The 22,307-nt window shown below is 32.2% G+C and overlaps 1 protein-coding gene across 1 annotated transcript in view; it reads left to right on the top strand.

The window, feature by feature from the left end:
- The window catches only part of ADAMTS19 (ADAM metallopeptidase with thrombospondin type 1 motif 19), a 212,866-nt gene that overhangs the window by 59,925 nt on the left and 130,634 nt on the right, over positions 1-22,307 (top strand). The window contains exon 7 of the mRNA XM_016158274.2: positions 5,189-5,232. Coding sequence (XP_016013760.2) covers positions 5,189-5,232 — 44 coding nt within the window. The remainder of the gene's footprint in view (positions 1-5,188; positions 5,233-22,307) is intronic.

Below are 22,307 nucleotides of genomic sequence, written 5' to 3'. Positions count from 1 at the left end.
TTCAGTTTTGTACCTTGAATATTGAAGGGGATGTTGTCCACTAGTGTAACTTAGGGTAGGGGAGTTTTAGTGGTCACCTCATATGGGATAAAATTCTAGTGTGTCTTCCCTTATTTATCTAGAGTTATCTTTCTAACTTTGGCATGTAATTTCAGAAAGATCACTTTTTACAGAAAAAGGTGTAAATATTAAGACCCCTGATGGACAATCTGATTATTTAATTAAAATTTCTTTTTCTTTGCTATTTGCTTTTTAACAATTAACAAAAATTAATCTACCTTGCAACTTTCTTGCAGTTGGAACAGTAGATTTTTAAGGCATATGTAAGTAATACTGTTAGGTTTATATCTTCCATTAATAAGGGATTTTGTGTAGAGTGAAGATTAATGTACCAACTTAATAGTCAACTTTCAATTATCCAGGGTAGATTAACTAATTTTTAGATTTATAAGAATAAAAAATAATAGCATATTTGAGAAAGACATTAAAATTTTTACAAATTAATGAAAACATGCTGTACTGTTCCTATTGTTTGGAAATACACAGCAATCAGTAGGCAGCACATCATAATACTGCGTTGTGTCTACTGCAATTTGGGGATTACCCACACCCTTGCCAGTCAGACGAGGGGTCTTTGCAGTAGGCCCTCTTTGGAGCAAAGGTATCTTTGACATTCATTATAGAGGCAGAGGTGGGAGAGAGCATGGCCACTGAAACAAACCAAAGTGAAATTTTAAGGGTGGAGTTAATTAAATGAGGAAAGGAAAGGAAAAGAGATAATGTTCAGGAGAGCTGGACACTTTGCCTTCCTTGTGAAATATTGGAGAAGTGTTCTCAGTTAAGTGATCCACAGGAAAAATAATTTTTAAGTGATTATTTATGAAGCAATTTATGTGACAAACTATCATACTCATTATTTTTGTTACTTATAATTGCAGAACGATAACTATGTTCCTAAATATTGGATGTAATTTAAATGAATCAAGTTTATATTAAGTCCATTGTATACCTTGTGTTGAAAATGTATTATTTAAAGTTATATTTTATCTTCTTTATCTTGTCTCTACACTTCTTCCCATTACTCTGATAATCAAGAGTTGAGTCTATATGTTTCATATAAATCATCTCTGTCAGAAATTTACCAGAAGGAATAGTAAGAAATTATAATAATTAATAGTTGATATTAAAATACTTCATTCCCTAGTTCATTCATACCCATAGCTATGCACACTTTTTTTTCCCAGTCTCCAATCTTATAGAAGAAAATGACAAGTCACTGATTTTTACAATTGAGGCAGTTTTTCAGTCCTTTAAAGAGTTTGGTAAAAGTAGATACATAATATAAAATACTAATACGATAAGGCCTATATGGCTAGTTTCTGTGTATATTAAGATATAACATTAACAATAAACAAATACATTTCACTATGCTTAATTACTCTGTGGTAGGTTACAGATTCTGTTCACCTCCTCTAATTATGTGATAATCTGGCTGACTAGATTATCAGAAAGTGTGGCCATTATAGACATCTAGTAATTGTAGGGGAAAAAAAGTGAAACAAAACAAAACAAAAACAGGCTTTCACATGCAAAAATGAGCCAAAAACAAAGAGGGCTCTGGCAAAAAAAAAATGTAGTATGTTTCTGAAGTAATGTGATAGCTTCCCCGGGAGGAGTTTGTTGGACTTAAAAACCTAGGTTCCCGGGATTAACTCTCACATGAAGAAAAGCCATTGAGGCCTTGCAAAGTGGGGAAGTGGAACTGAAATGATGGCATACAGCCAGAACTCTTAGATGCCTACACCTTTAATAAAAGTGTGATCTGATAAGAGCTCTGCAAACAAGTATAGGTTGTCAGCAGGAAGCATTCTATCCCAACCATGACCTCAGGTTAGGAAAAAACAGCTCCTCTGAGTATTCATTATCATGAATATGATTCTAACATTGAAGCATTTACAAAACTGCTCTTTCAGCTTACACCACATAAGGTAACCACAAATAAAGTACAAATAATGAGTTTACAATAGAATTCCGAAGCACAAAATGATATCATCTTCCATTACAAAAGCCAAGTCACAATTAAAGAATAATTTAAAGAGTTGACAGGGATTATTAATGCATGTTCACATGATTTAAAACACAAAAACAATCAAAATATGAAAATAAAGTGTTTTGAAAAAAATGGTTGATTTGAAAATTAATGGAAATAAAACATCTATAAAAGAAATGTATTTATATTTAAAATCTCAGTTTCTGAGTTGAAGATCAGAGTAGATGCAACTGAAGAGAGCACTAGTGAATTAGATGATCTGAGGGATTCTCCCAGAGGGCTGCATAGAATGATTAAGAGATGGAAAGATAAAAGGGTGTTTGAGAGTTACAGACATCAAAATGAGAAGAACAAAGATTCACTCAAAGGAGTTCTAGGAGAAGAGAGTAGGAAGAATGTGAGAGGAATTAGCTAAACATAATGGTATGAATTTTTGTGTTCACATGGATTCTCAAATTGAAAAACATATTGAGTACCAAAGAGGATAAATAAAAATGAAATCAGTACCTCGACATATCCTGGTGGGACTGCAGAACTACAAAGACAAAAAGAAATCTTGGCATTAACCAGACCATGTTATGTACCAATTATGTTTCAATAAAAAAATTAACTAGAAACCAAATGCATGAAAGAAGGGCAAAGTGGTTGCAGACTTATAATCGTTAAATATATAGGCAAATCTAAATAAATGCTAATGGTTTAGAAAAAACCGTCTAACTTGAAATTTTGAAAATTGAGATGGAATTATAATGTTAGATAAAAATAGCATGAAAAATTGAAGGAAGAGATTGGATTAAAATTCTTTGATATTCTTGCCTTTTTCAGGAGGAGACCGAAGATAATTTTTAACTACAGACATTTTGAACGAATGTAGGAGGCAGAATAATAATGTCTATATTCTAATCCACAGACCCTGTGACTAAGTTATCTTATATGGCAACAGGAACTTTGCAGATGTGATTATCTTAAGGTTTTGAGAGGGAGAAGCTAAATGTAATCACCGGGTATAAGGAAAGCAGAGGCAAGAGTCAGAAAATGATAGAAATGGGTCAAAGCTCTGCAATTGCTGGCTTTGAAGATGGAAAGGTACCATGAGTCACGAAATCGAAGCGGACTCTAGAAACTGGAAAAGGCAAGAGAATGAATCTCACCTAGAGCTTCCAGAAGGAACACAGTGCTACTGACTGACGCCTTGATTTTAGCCCACTGAAATTCATTTCAGACTCCTGACTTAAATTTCATATTAAGACACTAAACTTGTGGATTTGTTACAGCAGCAATGGGAAAGTAACACGGTGTATTTTAAAATTTAAAAGAAACCGTAAAAAGGAGAAAAACAAAGAAGAAAAGAATGAAGATAAATAACTTGGTAAATAAAATCATAAATAATAAAGAATCCAAATATATCCATAATAAAACATTAAATTCACTTACAAAGATTTATATAACTAGGTTTTACAATTTAACCATATGCTATGTAAAATAGAGAAAAAAAAAGTCGAAAGTGAAACAAAGAAAAAGATATGCCAAGCAAATATTGATGTATTACTAATATATTAATATTTGTTAACATCAGACACAATAGACTTTAACAAGGAAAACATTAAAAGGGATAAGTAGGGTGTTTACCCAATACTAAAAACAATAATTCAAAATAAATTACAAAAATTTAGTGATAACTTATCTTCAACATAAACAAAGCAGAAATGAGCAGAATCATAAGGAAACATCAACACATTATAACCATATTAAATTTTAACAACTCTACCTCAGAAACGGATGTAAAAACAAGTTCAAAAATTCTCATTCTTTTGAGCAAATGTGTATCAGAGCTTGTTATAGCTAGATCCAAACAATTAGAGAATATACATTTTAAACATACACGGAACATTACAAAACCGTGCAAAGATATCAAATCAGGAATGCTGCCGATGATCCCAGCAAGATGTGAACTGAAAATTAACCATTGTAATTATCAATGCAGATGTCATTGGTGAAATTGACAGGAGTGTTGCACTTAATTTTTAATAAAAGTTATTTTTTTATTTAGGAGTGGCATTCAGATGGCTATAACAGAGAGGGCAAGATTTTTAAAAAGGATTTTTTTTTTTTCATTTCTCCCTCACATACATACAAGGACTAACTGTGGTATTGTGGTAATAGTAAATTTCTATAGAACCTAAATGCTCATCAATAGGAAATCAATAAGAAAAAATAGTTAACATTACGGTACAGGAATAGTAGCAACAACAACGAACAACAAATATATCAACTAACTTTTGAGAGCTTACAATGTGCCTGGCATTGTTTTAAATGTTCTGTGTGTGTTAACTCATTCAACCCACGTATGAAACCTATATTTTAAATGTTTTATATTTTTAAATCATCTAACCTATTCAATAAACTTATGTGGTAGATAGATATCATTATTATCCCTATTTTGTAGATGATGTGACTGAGTCACAAGAGGTTGTCTAAAGTCACCTAGGTAGTAAAAGGTAGATAAAAAGTTTTGCTTTCATATAGTTTGCCTCTGAAATCATAATTTATTAGGGAATGCTCTCTGACATATGGCAGTCAAATAAAGAGCAAATTACAGAATATTATTCATATTCCACCTATGTAAAAACACTAATTTCTTCATGCCCTAGTAAAAATGATTATCGTTCTTTTAAAAATTTTGCCAATCTTATGATACAAAGTACTATGTTTTAAATTTTATTTCTTACCTTTAAATCTTCAATCGGGAAATTAATCCTGTATCATGTGAAGTAGAGATCCTACAATATTTTGCAAACAGAAAGCCATATCCTAACACTAGATCCTATTTTTCTGGTAATGAAAAATGAAATCCTATAAAATTCAAATGAGATGGAATTTTATTTTCAAAATATTGCCCGTGAAATAGGACAACATGTTTCAGGATTATATAAGGTAAAAATGTGTCATAAAAATATAATTATTCTTCTGTTTCTTAGACTTAAGATTAGTTAATCTAATTTTTAGTTTTATTAAATTCTTGGAGGTAGATTAAGGTTGCTGTTCAATTATTCATGTAACTATTAAAAATGAGTCACATACTCTCTATTATTTGTGAAAAAGTGTATCTTTACTTTAATTTTATATATTTTTTTCTAGGAAAGATTTCTGTGTCCACAAAGATGAACCATGTGATACTGTTGGTAAGTGCACATCAAAATTTTTATATTTTTGAAGAGTTCTGGGGACACTAAACACATCATTTGTTTAAATATAGCTACTTTTAATGGAATATTTTAGATTGTCAGAGATATATATTTTCAACCTATATGTTTAATCATTTTTCAACACTTCAGTTATTAATAGAACAGCTTAAAGACATGTATGCACTGTATTTTGCAGAAAATTTTAAACAACGCTCTAAGAATATCATGAATTCTTTTTTGTTATTTTCCCAGAGGTATACACATGAGTTCAATAAAATTCTATTACTATTGATAAACCAAGGAAAAATATATTAATGACAGTATAATTGACCTTCTTAAGGCTAACAGATTTGTTTTAAAGTTATATATGCTTAAAGTTCTTTACAGTCAAAGAAAGTTCATCTAATTTGCACGACTAATGATGATTTTATGTCCATAAAGTAGCATATTTTCTATATTTTGTCCTGGATATCTAAATATAACCTAAATATAACCATATAGCCAATAGAATTCATGAAACCTTAAATCTTAATTTTGAGAGAATGACTACATATATGCTAATATAAATTCATTATATAAATTTGCCTATCCAAATACATATAGAACTATTATAGATATAAACTATATAGCTATATATATATAATTTAAAATCATAAAGTTGTGTGTAATAAAATACTATTGGCAAGGCATATTTAAGAGTCATAATCTTGTTTTGACATATGTGGGGTTCATTTGTTTTTTGTAAGGTGAACAGTAAAAAAAAGGGTAAAAACAGAATAAAGGGTTATAGGCATTTAAAAAAATAATCTAACTAGTTCTATTAACTGAAGTTCTCATCAGCTTCCTCAGATAATTAAAAATCTGAGGTAAAAAAGAGAAAATAGAACAGAACAAAGCAGACGATGATGGAATCAAAGGACTGTTTGGTTTAGAAGGGACTTTAAGCATGAAAAGGGCTGGACTCCTAAGAAAAGCTGACCTGATTTAGGGATGATCTTTTAATGTTAACTCACTTACCTGCTGTCTGTGGTTTTCTTCTCTTCTTGCCTGAATCTCTAGAAATTAAATCTTGATATGGTTTTAATACCTAAGCGTGGAAGCTTTTAATTACCAATAAAGCTTGTCTCAAAATAATGACCTTCTCCTCTTAAAGAGCTGTGTTGCCTGTAAAGCGTCTTTAATATAGACAGATTGACTTCTTGCTCTTTGGAGCATCTGAGAGAAATCAGCCACTCAGGCGGGTCTTCATAATCGTGCCTTTTTGTAGAGTGGGCCTGTGGACTCAGGAGGCAAATACTAATGCGAGGCGAATCAATGTTTTATGTCTTGCCAAAACTCCTCATTGAAAATAGCATTATATTCATGATACATATTATCTATGAAACTTATTTTCCGTTTTAAAACATCTTCATTTGAATAATGAAGGTCCTTGATCTTTTTGGCAGGAAAGTGATATAGTCAGCCCCAGCTCTATCAGTCCTGCGCATTAAGAGTATATCGCAGCACAGGGTGTGGGAAGTCCAGTGTCCTTCCTGAGATCTCTCTGGATTTTCGAGTGCTTAGATTCTTGGGGTCCCCTCTGGCATCACTAAATCCTAGTTTTCCTGAACAAGTGAGTCTCTTCATACAATCCCTGCCCCCACAAAAAATTTCCTTTTTACCTTAACCATTCTTATGCCTAGAGACATGTACATTGACGGGGTTTGTAAAGACATCTGTGAGAAATAGGTATTGCAAGTTCCACCCCAGCCTTCGTGTATCTACATGGCACAGCCACAGTGCCATGTAGGAGAGGACACTCCTCTAGCCACTGTCATGATTAGTCTAGGCCTATCCAGGGGACCATTTCATGGCCTCAACCTAACCCAGTCAGCAAATGGGACTGTATGGTTGGGACATGTGGCCTGTCACCTATGCTTGCCTCATTAAGCTGAAGAAAGAAACATTTTTCATGTTTGAAGCTTGTTCATATAGGTCCCCACTGGATGTGAACAAGGAAGGATGCAACCCTGATCACTATAATCTGAGCAAAGACATAGCAGGTTAGAGAGAGGGAAAGGTGCCTTTTTCCCTGATGACTCTGTTGAATCTCTGATTCTTCATCCTTGGGCCCGGTCTAACCTCTTGGCTTTGGAATGAGTAAGCCAATAAATATCCTTACTGCTAAGCCAAATTTATGATATTTAATTCTGCAATTTGTAGCCTAAGGCATAGATCTTCCCTGACACTCATATATGCATTTACAAGAAAAGAACATGAGGCAATATGAATAATTTCCACTGTTATTAAAAGAGTACTGTTAACTTGCTCTGTGACTAATTTCAAGAATTAAACAAAAATGTATAGTTCATTGATCATCTTAACAGCTTTTAATCTCTAACAAATCAAAAGAGATTTAGGGCTTAAATCAATAAAATGTTTATTGACACACATTTTTTAATCTCCTTATGTAATAGTACGAGTTGTATTTTTGTCAGGTGCTTTTCTTTAGTCAAAATGTACCTTCTTTCTTCCTTTATCTATTACTGATGTGAAGTCATCTCATTTTATTTCAGATTCTATAATGAAAATTCTGAAAGAGAGGAAGGGGAAAGGAAAAAAGTGGGTTCAGCATTTATTAATTTGGATAATATGGGCCTGAATGGTACCTTTAACATGACAATTTTCCCTATGCTGCTGGGTATAGTGAGAGAGGAAGGACAGCACTAAAAGCTTTAAATATATATTATTAACTTGAGTTATAAATGGAGAGGAATGCCAATTTAAAAAATTTATTTATTGGAGAAGAGAATTTTTTGTTGGATGAGTTTGACAAATAACTGTGTAAATTTTAGGTATACAATGTATAAATTTGATACATTCATACATTGTACTATGGGTATCAAAATAATATCATATTACATACTTATTAGTATGATATTATTGTCTATATTCAATCTATTGTACATTAGATCTCTTTGGCTTGTTTAGTGCTCATTATAAGTTTGTACCCTTAAACACCATTGGTCTTATTCTTTCACCCCCTATTCTTTGGTAACTGCTATTTTATTCTCTCTTTTATTTTACTTGTTTGATTGATTTATTTTTTTTTTGGATTCCACATATAAGTAATATTACACAGTACTTGTCTTTCTCTGACTGTATCACTTAGTATAATGTGCTCAAGGGCCATCCATGTTGTTGCAAATGGCAAGATTTCCTCCTTCCTCATGACTGAATAATATTTCATTGTGTATATATACAACATCTTTAAAAATTTTTTATTTTTCAATTATAGTTGTCATACAATATTACACTAGTTTCAAGTGTACAACATAGTGGTTAAACATTGATATACCTTACAAAGTGATCAGTCTTTTAACCATCTGGCACCAGACATAACTATTACAATCTTATAGTCTATATTTCCTATAGGTATGCCTAGATTTTAAAAGCAGTGTAAGATTTATGTTGTACATTGTAATTGGAGCCACACGTTTACAGACATTATTTCATTTAATTTTTTCAAAACCTAACTCTCTAGTTTTGTTCCCATTGTTACTTTATAGATAAAGAAAACTCTAAAATAGAACAGAGGATGGATTTTCAAGTCAGACATCTAGATTTAAATCAGCACTCTGCTGGCAAATGTGGGCATATTACCTAATACCTTGGAAGTTGTTTCCTCACCTTTAAAATAGAAGCTATATTATCGACTTCACAGAATGTTGTGAAGCTCTGACACTTGCAAATGCAGCTGATTTTTCAATCAGCACTTGGTATCCTGTTATTTCCTGCAGAGAGGTTAAAAGTTTGTCCAGCATCAGTAAATGGTGGTGTTGGCCTCTGCCTCAGATCTTCTGGCTGTAATCAGAGTCAGCTTTCCTTTATAAGTCGATGTGTTTGTATAATAGAGGACAATACTACTGGAACACTGAAGGTGAGAAAAATGTCTTTGAATGAAGTGATAGAATGAAATTGTGTAAATGAAAACATACAAAGAAATGGCAAATATAAACTTGGAAATTACTTTTATTTGCTTGCATTTTAATGTCAAAATGATAGGATATTTTGTTCATTTGCTGATGCAGATGATAAGTGCATTTTAAATGAACTGAGCATTAGCAATGTTATGGGATATAAATGAATGCCTCACTTTATGTTATGTTTATTTATTAAGGTTAAAGGGGAGTCAAATATATGGAGATGGAAGGAGATTTGACTTTGAGTGGTGAACACACAGTGCAATATACAGATGATGTATTATTGAATTATACACTTGAAACCTATATAATTTTATTAACCAATGTCACCCCAATATATGTAATAAAAAATGAAAAGCTATTTAGCAGGTAAAAAGTAAAAGGTGTTTTAACACTCCCTGAATCACATTTTTTTCCTGTTGTTTTAGTTGGGTAGAGAGTTTAATAGATTGGTAGGTAGTCATGTAAATAGTGGAAGAAAAAAAAGCTATTAAATATTTTAATCAACAAAATGTCAATTCTAAAACATATGCGTGTTCACCTTTTAACATTCCTGAAATTGAGATTTATTTTGTAATCAATGGCCTACTAGAACTGTGTCATAGTTTAATTCAAAGTTTTTAAAATCTTAATTGGATAAACTATGATGTATGATGGTATCCTCATATTTCAGGATGCAAGTGGCAACTATTTATTTACTTAGCGAAGTTACCTTACCTCCTTTGGGAAGTGGAATAATAGTCCCCAAATAATGGTCCCGGACTCTGAGAATATGTTAGGTTACATAGCAAAGGGAAATGAAGGTTGCAGATGAAATTCTGGCTACCAATCAACTGACCATAAAATGGAGAAATTACCCTGGGCCAACCTGGTGTGCCCAAGCTAATAACAAGGGTACTTAAAAGTGGAAGAGCTCAGAGTCAGAGGGAGATGTGATTGTTGAAGGAAGGCGCAGAGAGATGTGATGTGAGACAGATTCAACTCGTCAGTACTGATATTGAAGGTGGAAGAAGGGGTCCTCAAGTAACATTGGCTTAGAACTTGGGAAAAGCAAGAAGATGGATTCCTACCTAGAGCCTTCAGAAGGGGGCATGGACAGCTGTGTGACAACTTGATTTTAGCTAGTGAGCTCTTGTCAAACTTTTAACATAGAGAATTTTAAAATACTAAATTTGGGTGTTTTAAGCCACTAAATTTGTGATAATTTGTTATTACAGCAGCTGTATAAGAACATGTATGTTCTAATACCTAATTACCCCCCTCTAATTACTTATAAAGAAAGAATAAAGAAATATGGTGCTCTCAAATCTTTAGATTGTGGGGTCAATAATTCTGGCTTTATAGTTAGATTTAGGAATTGGTGAAGAATTTGAGATTAGATTAAAAAATATAAATTTGTGTCATGATATATAAAGAGCAACCAACTGGGTCTATCCTAACAAATACTGTTAATTATAGTTGACTATTTCTAGCTGAGCAGTTACACCAAAAAATGGTCTATATCATCCACTAACAATAAAAGAAATCTAATAAATTTTAAAAAATATTTCTATGAAAATACCAAGCCTTATGATTTACAGATAATTTCTACTAAAATTTCAGGAAACAGACCATTACCATATTATACAAACTATTTTAGAGGATAAAAAACAGTGCATTAAAACCATGTAAATTTCTTACTAAATCTTAAGGAGGACAATGTAAGAAAGAAAAAAATAAGCTAATCTTTCTCAGGAAATAAATGAAAGAATTCTAAATTAAATATTAGCAGATACTATCTTTCAATGTATTTTTAAAATAAGGATTATCTTATTCAAGATTTATTCTAGAAATGCAGGGATAGTTTAACATTAAAAAAATCTTAAAATGTAACTATGTAATTCAATTAGAGAAAAAAACCATACGATCATCAGAACACATAAAGAAAATGTCTTTTATACAATTCAAAACAAATTGATGGTAAAAACTACTAACAAGATAGGACAAAGTAGGGACTTTATTAACCCAGTTAAAGAGATTTACAAAAAAATACATAAGAATCTTTAAAAAAAAAAATGACCCAAAGCATTAAAAGCATTCTTTTTAAAATTAGAAAAATGAAGTGGATTTTATTATTACTCTTTCTATTCAACAATGCATTAGAAATTTTAGGTCTGAAAATAAAGTAGATGCTTTGATTGTCTACATTTTAAAAAAACATAGAGAATATGGAATTAAATGATTAAAATCGACAGGATAGTCAGGCGGTTAGATATCAAATCGTATTCGATGAATTGTATTTTGTATACCAGCAACTGGCAGTGAGACATTTAATTAAAAAATTCTATTAAATATGTGAAAAAAATTAAATTCTTTGGAATATATCTGATAACAAACATAAGACATATGGAGAAAATTATTGAGCTATCTTGCAATTTAATAAAGAAGATATAATTCAGTGAAGAGCAAAACTTTGCTCATGGTCTAAAAGACTAAAGATCATACAAATGTCCATTTCTCTCACACTGATCTATTGATATGATGTATTTCCATAAAAATTCTAAGAGGTGTTTTGTAGGAAAATAGATAGGCTGATACTAAAAGGTTATATGTAGGATCATAGGCCTAAGAATTGCCAGGAGCTGGTGAAGAATATGCAGGGGGAATCTACTCTATCAGATGTCAAGATATAGTTTGTAATAAATAGGACAAGGCCATTATATATATTTGGGAAATTGATAAATAAAGCAGAACACTGGGAGAGGAGGCACGTGGTATTAAGACAATTAATTGTTCACGTGGAGAAAAATTAAAGTGAATCCCATATGGTTTAAATTTTTTTAAGTTTAGAAAAGAAAATATAGAAAAATAATTTTATATTTTTGAGGTAGAGACAGAATTCTTAAAACAGACTTTAAATGCTAATCATAAAGGAAATGCTTGGTGAACTCAACTATATTAATATTTAAAGTTTCTATCACTGATACCATAATCACTATACAATATATGGTAAAAAAAAAAATCTTATTTGTCAATATTACCATAGATCTCATCAGAAAAGTCTTTAAGTGTTGGGAAGCTATCAAGCTCAAATGACAGATACAAGTTTTCCAATAGTCTAATTTCACTTGAAACCTTAAATTTTATCATTGGTAAAAAAAAAAAAAAAAAAAAAAATCATCAGTTGGTTTCCTTGGAATAACAGGTTCCTTTTGTTCATTTTTGGGTAAAAGTCAACCAAACTCACAAGTCTGAATAACTGTGTTTGTCTGTCCCACATTCTTCTAAGTACAAATGCTATTTGATGAAATGCACTTATTTTAGCTCACAAATCATACAATCTCACAGTACTTTTCCCAGACACAACATCATCTTTTAGTCTGCAGCAGAAATGCTTTAGCAATACTTCCTTTTTGTTACACAAAATATTAAAAAGTGGATACACTCAAGGGTTCAGATTTAATAAAATTAATCAATTTTCCTGCTTCACGTAGGATATTTTAAAGTAGAATTGGCATGTTCCCTCTGGGAGTGAGTGCTAGTGAAAAATAAAATGACTGACAGTGAAGTTTGGTGCCACTGCCTTGATTCGTGGTAGGCAATTTTATGTACCATTGCTTTTGCATTATCGGTGCAAATGTTGACAGTTTTGACCTTATGGAGCCCTTGAAAAGATCTTAGGGGACCCACTGAAAAGATACGATGGAAGCCCAGGATTCTGTAGAACACTCTTTGAGAAATTTGCCATAACTGATTGATAATCAATCAATGGTGATAGTGATCGTGTGTGTGTGTGTGTGTGTGTGTGTGTGTGTGTGTGTGTGTGTGTGTTTCAGGAAACCTTTTAAAGATTTTAAGTATAGAAAGTCGACAAATACTTAGATCTGGCAAAGGTACATGTCGACCCATGAGTTTACAGCTATGAATATTTTTTTAATTCTCATTGATGAGAGAGGCTGTGCGTCCTTTACCACTAGAATTCCAGTTGGATGTGTTTTGACCCTCCCTGCATTCCATTGCCAAGACTTCAGTGCATCAATATTACTAATAAACTTTCTTCTCCTGTTTTTTAAGCAGGTTGAAATGATAGTTTATTCTTCTGTATGCTTCTGAAGAATTCTGATTTTATGTTCTTGCAGATTGTTAAACAGGCATACAGACCACCTGGGAAGTAACTGCCAAAAAGAAACATATTCTGAGACTAAAACATACTTAAATCACCCTTTTATGTTGACACTGTGCATGTGAGAATCTCCAGACACTTCCCTTTTCAAACACCAATACGTTCTTCAAACCACACTTCAGCAGAAGTAATCATTTTTATTGGGTGAGAAGAAGAGGTCAAGCCAATTTTTAAAAGTAGCATAATTTTTATTAAATAGCAGTTGTGGCATTTCTTCTAGCATTGTGGCACCTAAAACACAGAGAGTGACAATGCTTAAAGAAATTACTGAGATCATCTCTCTACTTGAATGTGCTTTTGGTTAAAATATTAAACCATGTCAGTTTAACATTTAGTATTTTGAAATTTGTAATCTTTCGGACTAGGCAAAGAATGAAATTAACTTTTTTTTCTATATAAATTTTACTTTTTTTTAAAGTGAATCAATAGTGTAAATAAGTCTTTGAGGGAGTTCAAGTACATTTTTTGGGTATTTATTATATTCACATTTCCACTCCAAGCTCTGTAATGGATTCAACAACGACTTTGGGACATACATTTTAGCAAAAGAGATTATAGAACATATTAGAAGCATGAATCAGCATTAAATGTGGATAATTTTACATTAACTAGGGTCAGGTATGAAATAACCAGAAATTGTTGTATTTTTTGTAAGGTATGTTGCTGCGAAGAGTTGCTCAGAAATGGAAATGGAATATATTCAGTGTGGTTGACAGAATTCTGAAGATGACACCCCTAAGATTTCTTATCCCTGGTTATTCAGTCTAACGCTAATCTAGGTACTGCTGTGAAGGAATTTTGCAGATATAATTACAATCCTTCAATTAATCTTAAAATACTGAGAATTAACCTTATTTGCCCTTTAAAGCAGGGGCAAGGAACTGAATGATGCCAACAACCTAAATGAATTTGGAAGGTGGTACTTCCCCAGAATCTTAAGATAAGAGCTCAGCCTGGATGGCACCTTGATTTTGGCCTTATGAGATGATAAGCTGTCCCAGACTCTGACCTATGAAACTGTGCAATAATAAATGGATGTTACTTTAAGCCACTTCATTTATAGTAATTTGTTATGCAGCAGTTGGAAACTGACACATTCAGACTAAAGGATGTATATTATTATACATTGATTTGGGGTTTAAATACTGGAGGAGAGCAGGCCATCTTGGATGAAAGTATAGTACCTGGACCTTTGAGAAAGCAGAGTAAAAACAAAAAACAAATGAAAATGTTTGTTAAGGAATAAAAGTTAAGGGAGAAATTCAAAGAGATTTGCACTTATGGCACCTGATGGGACAGGAGAACAGTGAAAGGATTTTAGGAGGATTTTCCTACAGTCTTTGCAATTTCTCCATATTTAATATTTCTTTTGTCTCATCTGTGATGAACAAAAGCACACTTAAATGAAACGAGTCTGAACACTTGCCTTGTGGGGAAGAAGGGAAAGTGGTGGGAAACACTGCGTGTCAAAGGAGGGAACTGAGTGGCACCAACTCAGAATACAGGAAAATACATCACTCTGGGCCTCCAAAGAAAGAAAACAAGAAAACCCGAGGGTGCCAGACTAAGCTGGGGCACGACTGTAGCTTTGCAACAAAAGGCCTGTGATGTTCACCTTTCGATAAGGAGATCATACGATCTATAATTCATACTGAGACCCTTTGAAAAGTCGAAAGAATTAATAATTATAAAGTGGGTTGCCCCAGGCAAACTAGCTGTATGGTCACTCTATCATTAATGAACTTGTTTGAGACATACTTTTACATATTGATCAGAACTGTAAATAATACACTGATTACTTATTTCAGAAGTATTAAGCTATAACATTATTTTTATAATATAGATATTTTATTTAATCCCTCAATAATAATGATTAAACTCACTAAGAATCAACACATAAGCACTGTTGCTGCATGTGTTGGATGCTGGTTTCTCCTCATTTCTCTCAACCTTGCTTTCCTTTAATCCAGGTGGCCACAGAGCATTGGCTATTGGTACATTCTAATGGTCTGAGTCTCAGATATGTCAGGAATAAAAAGGATAATTATTCTCAGCATGTTCTAAATTCTGATATCTGACAGGCCTGGAAATATACTTAGAAGGTAATATGAACTGTGCTTCTTTATTTGTTCTTCTTCCTCAATATTTATTGGTTCTTTCATTTCAGATTTTTTTTTTTTTCACTCCTCTGGATCTTTACCTCTCTGTTTTTGTTCATTTATTCAATTTGTTTCTAATACTTTGGAGCACCTACTCTGTTTCCAAAAGCATATTAGGTGCTAGGTGTTAGAGATAGTGTGGTGATTAAAATGAAACTATTTGCACATATTTTTAAATCTTTCCCATCTTGCTATCCTTCTGTTATTCTTGCCTAGGGGACTCAAAAAATTCCCCTATTTGTCTTCCAACTTTCTCTCCATAATTATACTGCCATGGCTTCCATGCATAAATATATTGATGCACATCTCTTAAGTATTGAGAAACCTTAGTATTTTTTTTTAAATCTGGATATCATCTATCATCAAATTTTCATAATCTTGTTATTACCAAACAGTTCTGTCTTGACACAGTAAAATTTTTTCTATATCATTTATATAAGTGTATTGGAGAATGTTGACAGTTTATAAATTATTTTTGCTTTCTGTTTAATTATTAGTGTATAATAATATTGATATAACCTGTATTATTTCAGTGCGAATGTTTAAGTCAGTTTTATTATGGTGTATGGAATATTATTCATTGTTACATGGCCAAAAATGCAGAAACTATAAGCTTATTCAGGTATTGCAATGATTTGTGTCTTTAATACCTAAACAATCTAGTGGTGCAGTACAGTTGTCGCTTTGCATTTGCCATAGTTTTCCCAGTTCTGGTCCTTAAGGAAAATGGTAAGAACTCTAGAGAATATTGAGATTATTGAGATGCTTCTCTTGCACTGTAGAAATAATAAAATTCCATAGGCAATTTTCTTTAAATTACAAGACGTTAGTTTTTATTGTCTTTTTGCAGAGAAGCAACTATCTGAGTCCAGTTTAAGGAAGCTGGAGTAAACACACTTCACCCTTCTCTTTCACTGAATGCAGCTATAAAATGTGAGAGAATGGGACAGCTACTTGATGATTTTAGAAAGCAAATAGTAGCATGCCAACTGAGAAGAAGATGAGAATTTATAGTTCCACAAAACCAGCAGAGAGCTAATTATTTTACTCCCTCTCTCCTGGACTCAATGCACTTGGAAGTGGTCATCAGAGCAGGTATAGAAAGAGCTTGCAGGATCCCTCCAGTTTGGATCAAGTACCAAGAATGTCCCCTAATGTTCAGAAAAAGTAGGGGTGATCCCCCCTTTAAAAAAGTTGTCTGCATTCTCTCCTGCCCCATGTGTCAAGAAATCCTGTCATATTGGCAATGGGGACAGCAACACTGGCAGCAGTAGCTGTCATAAAAACTTGAGATGAATCTTCCTCTCTGATCTGCAGAGCTTTTATTCCGAGAGGGCAGGGCGAACTCTATTGCTTTTTGTCTCTGTCCTCCTTTTCCTCAAACCTAGAAGCAGACACAAGAATGAAAAGTTCATGGCAGAATGGGGGCACTAAAAGCCAAACTTTCTAGAAGCAGGACTGAAATGAGACCCCCAGGGACATGGAAGGTGCTAGGGAGATAGTGGAGACAGGGAAGCTGGGGAAAGTAACCCCATAAAGTTGTTTAGCATCTTCTTTGCTCACCTCCAAGCTTTGGATGTGTGACTATGGCCCTAAAATTCCTTTTAGAAATGAGCTATTAAGCTATTGAGCCACCTAGTTTCCAGACTGATCACTAGGTGACAAACATAGAATAGATTTGAATAGCAATGAAAAGGCTTTGAAAATTGATGATGAAAATTTGATAAACCAAAACCCATAGAAACTTTGGAATTTTGGAACTTACATCCTGAATCTAACTAGGTGATTTTATGCTAAAAATTGAAATGTATCAGCATTCTTTATAGGATTTAATTAAGACTGACAATCTCATAATGTAAATTCTAAATTCCAGGATACCATCCAAAATTGCACTGCCTATAAAGAAATAGGAAAATCTTAATTTGCTCAGGAAAGGACACTCAACAGATGCCAACTCTGAAATAGCACAAATTTTGGAATACCTGACAAAGACTAAACTATCTATTACGAAGATATTCCAACAAGTAAGGGTAAATATTCTTGAAATGAATGGAAAGATATAAAGCCTCAGCAAATAAATAGACTATTTAAAGATAAACCAAATGGATATATTAGAAAAAAGAAAATAATAACAAAATAAAAATCTCTATGTATGTACTGAATAGTAGGATGTAGACCATGGAGAAAAGAGTCAGTAAACATAATGATAGATCAGAAGAAATTATCCAATCTGAGCACCAGAGAAAAAAAGAATATTCAGAAAAAATATGAAGAGTCTCAGGGGTTTGTGGGAAATATCACAAGTAGTAATCATGGACCTCAGAAGGACACAGAAGGAGAGAAGAAATATAACTTCTCAACTTTAGCAAAATTTAAACCATAAAATTCAAGAAGCTAAGTAAACTCCAAACAAGAAATACCTGAAGAAATACACAGGCACAAATATAATCCAACTATGAAAGTTAAAGACAAAGGAAAAAATGATACAAAAAAATCAGCTCGTTATTTTTTGGGGATAGTGATACTAATGATAGCAAATCTCTCATGACAAACCATGAAGTCCACAAGGGTGGCTCACTGTTTTTAAAATACTGAAAGAAAGGATTTTCAATGTAGGTGAAGGTGAAATAGAGCATTCTATATGAAGGAAAACTAAGAGAATCAATAACTAAAAGAGCTACTTTTAAAAAATTGTCAAAGTAAGTAATGCTGCCAGAAGGGAAATTATACTTAAAGGAAACTTAGAACATTAGGAATGAAGAAAGAGAAATGGTAAGTATCTGGGTAAATACAATACGTAGACATTTTCTTATCTTAAGTATTTTAAATATGTTAGAGAATTGAAAGGAAACATTTGTGATGTTATGCGGCTGTAATATATTAGACAGTTACAACATACATGGAGGGTAAAGGGACTACATGGTATTAAACTTTCTGCACTTCACTTGAAGTGGCAAAATATTGATCCTGATCAGATTTTGAAAGTTGAAGAGGTGTAATGTTAAACCTATCATAAACAACCACTAAACAAGTATATATGAAGATGTAGTTAAAAACATAATAAATGAGTTAAAATGGAATACTAAAAAATTTAAAACCTTTCCTCCTTTCAAAAGTGTTCATTCAAAAGAGCAAAAAGAAGTCAAGAAAGGGAAACAGAAGAAAGGAAAATAGAGGGTACAAATAAAATTAACAATGGAAAACAAATAACAAAATGGTAGACCTAAGTCCCAACATACCAGTAATTGCATTAAATATCAATAATCTAAAACTCACCATTAAAAGAAAGAGATGACCAGAATGGATTAAAAAAATAAAGATACAAGTCTGCTGTCATAAGAAACTCATTTCAAACATAATAGGTAAATTAAGAGTAAAAATATGAAAACTATACACTATGAAAAAAACTAAAAAAATTGGAAACGCTCAAATGGCTATATTAATATCAGACAATTTAGATTTAATTAGATTTCAGAAAATTGCCAAGAACTAAGAGGGACAGTATATAATAATAAAAAGGTTAATTCACTAAGAAAATATAATCATCTTAAATGTTTTGGGTCCTATAACAATAGTCCTTTAAAATTTATGAAACAAAAACTTACAGAAGTAAAAGGAAAAATAGAGAAATGCACAATGATATTTGGAAGATGTCAACATTTATTTCTCTTTTAGTAATTGACAAAATCAGCCAAGAGAAAGTCAGCAAGCATATAAAAGAATTGAATAAAACTATTAACTAATATTTAATATTGCTCTACCCAACATAACAAAATACACTGACTTTTCAAGCAATATAGAAATTTTTCCAAGAAAGAATATTTCATAGGTTATAAAACAAACTTCCAAATTTAAAAGAATTGAAATCATACAATGCATTTTCTTGAACATAATGGAATTAGACTAGAAATCAATTATATATTTAAAATTTATTTTTCATGTACAGTTTCAGATTATACAAGAAATCAATATGAGGGTCTGGGAGAGTGATGTGAAGGGTTAAAGAAGTACAAATAAGTAGTCAATAGATGGTCACAGGGATGGGGAGCACAGCATAGGGAATGCAGTTAGCATTAATATATTGGCTAGGTGGAGAGCTAGAGGAGAGAAAGAGCAATTAGGGGGATCATTGTATAAACTATACAAATGTCTAACCAATGTACTGTATACTTGAAACTAATAAAATAAAAAAAAAAAAAAAAGTAGTTGGATCCAAAAGAAAAAAAAAGAAATTAATAAAGATAAGAAAATATTCTCCAAAATATTTGGAAAATAATGAATTCTAAATAATTTATGAGTTAAAGAGGAAATTTCAAGGAAAATTAAAGTGATTCGAACTGAAAAAATGACAACATAGAAATTATGGGCTGCAGATAAGACAATGCTTAAAGGGAAATATATATAATTAAATGCTTTCTTTTTGTTAAAAAAAGAGGAAAGGTCTGAAGTCAATAATCTAAGCTAAAATAGAAGAGCGAAGAAAGCAAAACAAATATGCTCATGTCAAACAGAAGAAAAGATATAATAAAGATAAGAGCACAGATCAGTGAAACGAAAACAAAATAATAGTAAAAACCAAGGGAAGCAAACCTGGTGTTTTGAAAATGTCAATACAATTTTAAACCTCTAGTAAATTCTTGAAGAAAATAGAAAGTAGGAACATTTTGCTCATATCAGCAATGAAAGGAGAGTTATCACTACAAACTACTCAGACATTAAGACAATCATTAGGGAATAATACAAACACCTGTCTGCACACACATTTACAGCTTAGATGAAATGGACCAATTCAGTGAGAACCACAAACTAACAAAACTTACTCAAGATAAAATAGCCTCAGATATCCTATACATATTAAAGAGGTTGAATTTATAGTTTAAAGCCATCCAAAAATAAAATCTCCAGGCCCAGAAAGTTTCATTGGTGAATTCTTTTAGAAAAGAAATAATACCAATTCTACATTATCACTTTAAGAAAACAGAATGGCTAGGGCACTTCCCAAATCATTTTATGAGACTAGCATTACCCTAAAATTAAAACTATACCAAGAAGTGCAAGGCAGGTGTGTGTGTGGGGGCAGGGGAGCGGCGGGGGGGGGGGGGGGTGCTGTGGGAGGGGGGAGGGCGGAGAACAAACTACAGACATGTTTCTCATGATCATAGACACATATTAGCAAATTGAACCCAGATATAAGAATACAGAACAGAACCAAATGGGTCTTATCTCAATATTTGAAAATTAATCATATTTAAGGTCTAAATAAGAGACACATGATCATCACAACAGATGCAGAAATAGCATGTAACAAAATTCAACATCTATTCACAATAAATACTCAAAAACATAGAAATAGAAGAGCATTGCCTTAGTCTAATAGTGTCTACAGAAAGAGAGAGAGAGAGAGACAGAGAGACAGAGACAGAGAGACAGACAGAGACAGAGACAGTTAACATCACGTGTAATGGTGACAGAATGAATGCTTTTCCACTCAGACCGGAACTTGGCAAGGGGGAAGGCTGTTCATTCCGTTCTTCCTAAAGCAGTGCTAGAAGTAGACTAAGGTAAGAAAAATAAATGAAAAGCATAACTAATTTGAAGTTAGAAATAAAACTATTCCTCTTTGCAGAAAACATGATTGTTTACATAGAAAATGACAAGGAACATATGAAAAAACAACTAAAGCTAAGTGAATTTAGCAGGGTCACAGTACGAAGTCAACAAACAAAAATCCAATGTATTTTTATGTACTAGAATTAAACAGTTGGAAAATGAAATTTTAAATATACATGTGTATGTGTGTGTGCATATATATACAAATATATAAACTACATATACATATATAATAATATAAAATCTAATTTTAATATATGTGTATATATATGTAAAATTTATCATAGCTCAAAAATGAAATATCTAGGTATAAATTTAAACTAATGTAGAGATTCTGTATACTAAAAACCACAAAATGCTGATTAGAGCAATAAAAAATCTAAATAAATGGAGATAAATACTGTATTCATAGATTGGAAGATAGCATAGCACAGATGCAAATTCTTCTCAAATTGATCTATAGATTTAACACAATTCCAATCAAAATGAGGGCACTTTTTTGTAGATATAGACAAGATGATTTCAAATGTATATGAAAAAACAAATAATAATAGCCAAAACACTTTTGAAAAGAAAAATAATTTTAGAGGAATTGTAACTACTTGATTTTCAGACTTACTGCAAAGTTTTAGTGTGGTCTTGGTTATGGAATAAGTACATAGGTCAATAGATCAAATAGAATTTTCAGAAATATATCCACACAATTATGGCCAATTGTTTTTCTGAAAAGGGTACAAACTCTATTCAGGGAAGAAAATAATTTTTCGACAAATAGTCTTGAAAAATTTGAACATCACTATGCAAAATAATGAACTTTATACAAAAGTTAATACACAATGGATTATTGATCTAGATGTAAAATGTAAAACTATAGAAACTTAGAAGGAAACATGAGAGAAAGTCTTTGCGATCTTGAATTAGGTAGAGTTCTTAGATATGACAACAAACACATGAGACACGAAAGGAAAAATGAATAAACTGGATTTAATCAATACTAAAACAACAGCAACAATGAAAATATTTTTGTTCTGTTAAGAGATTAGAAATCAAGTTAGGGACTAGGAAAAAATATTTATATATCACATATCCAGATACAAGGACTTGTATACAAAACATATAAAGAACTCTCAAAGCTCTACACTAAGAAAACGATCATTTAAAAATGTGCAAAAGACTTAA

Source organism: Rousettus aegyptiacus, unplaced genomic scaffold (genome assembly GCF_014176215.1).
Source record: "Rousettus aegyptiacus isolate mRouAeg1 unplaced genomic scaffold, mRouAeg1.p scaffold_m13_p_7, whole genome shotgun sequence".
NCBI lineage: Eukaryota > Metazoa > Chordata > Mammalia > Chiroptera > Pteropodidae > Rousettus > Rousettus aegyptiacus.
This window is presented reverse-complemented; position numbering and strand designations above follow the sequence as displayed.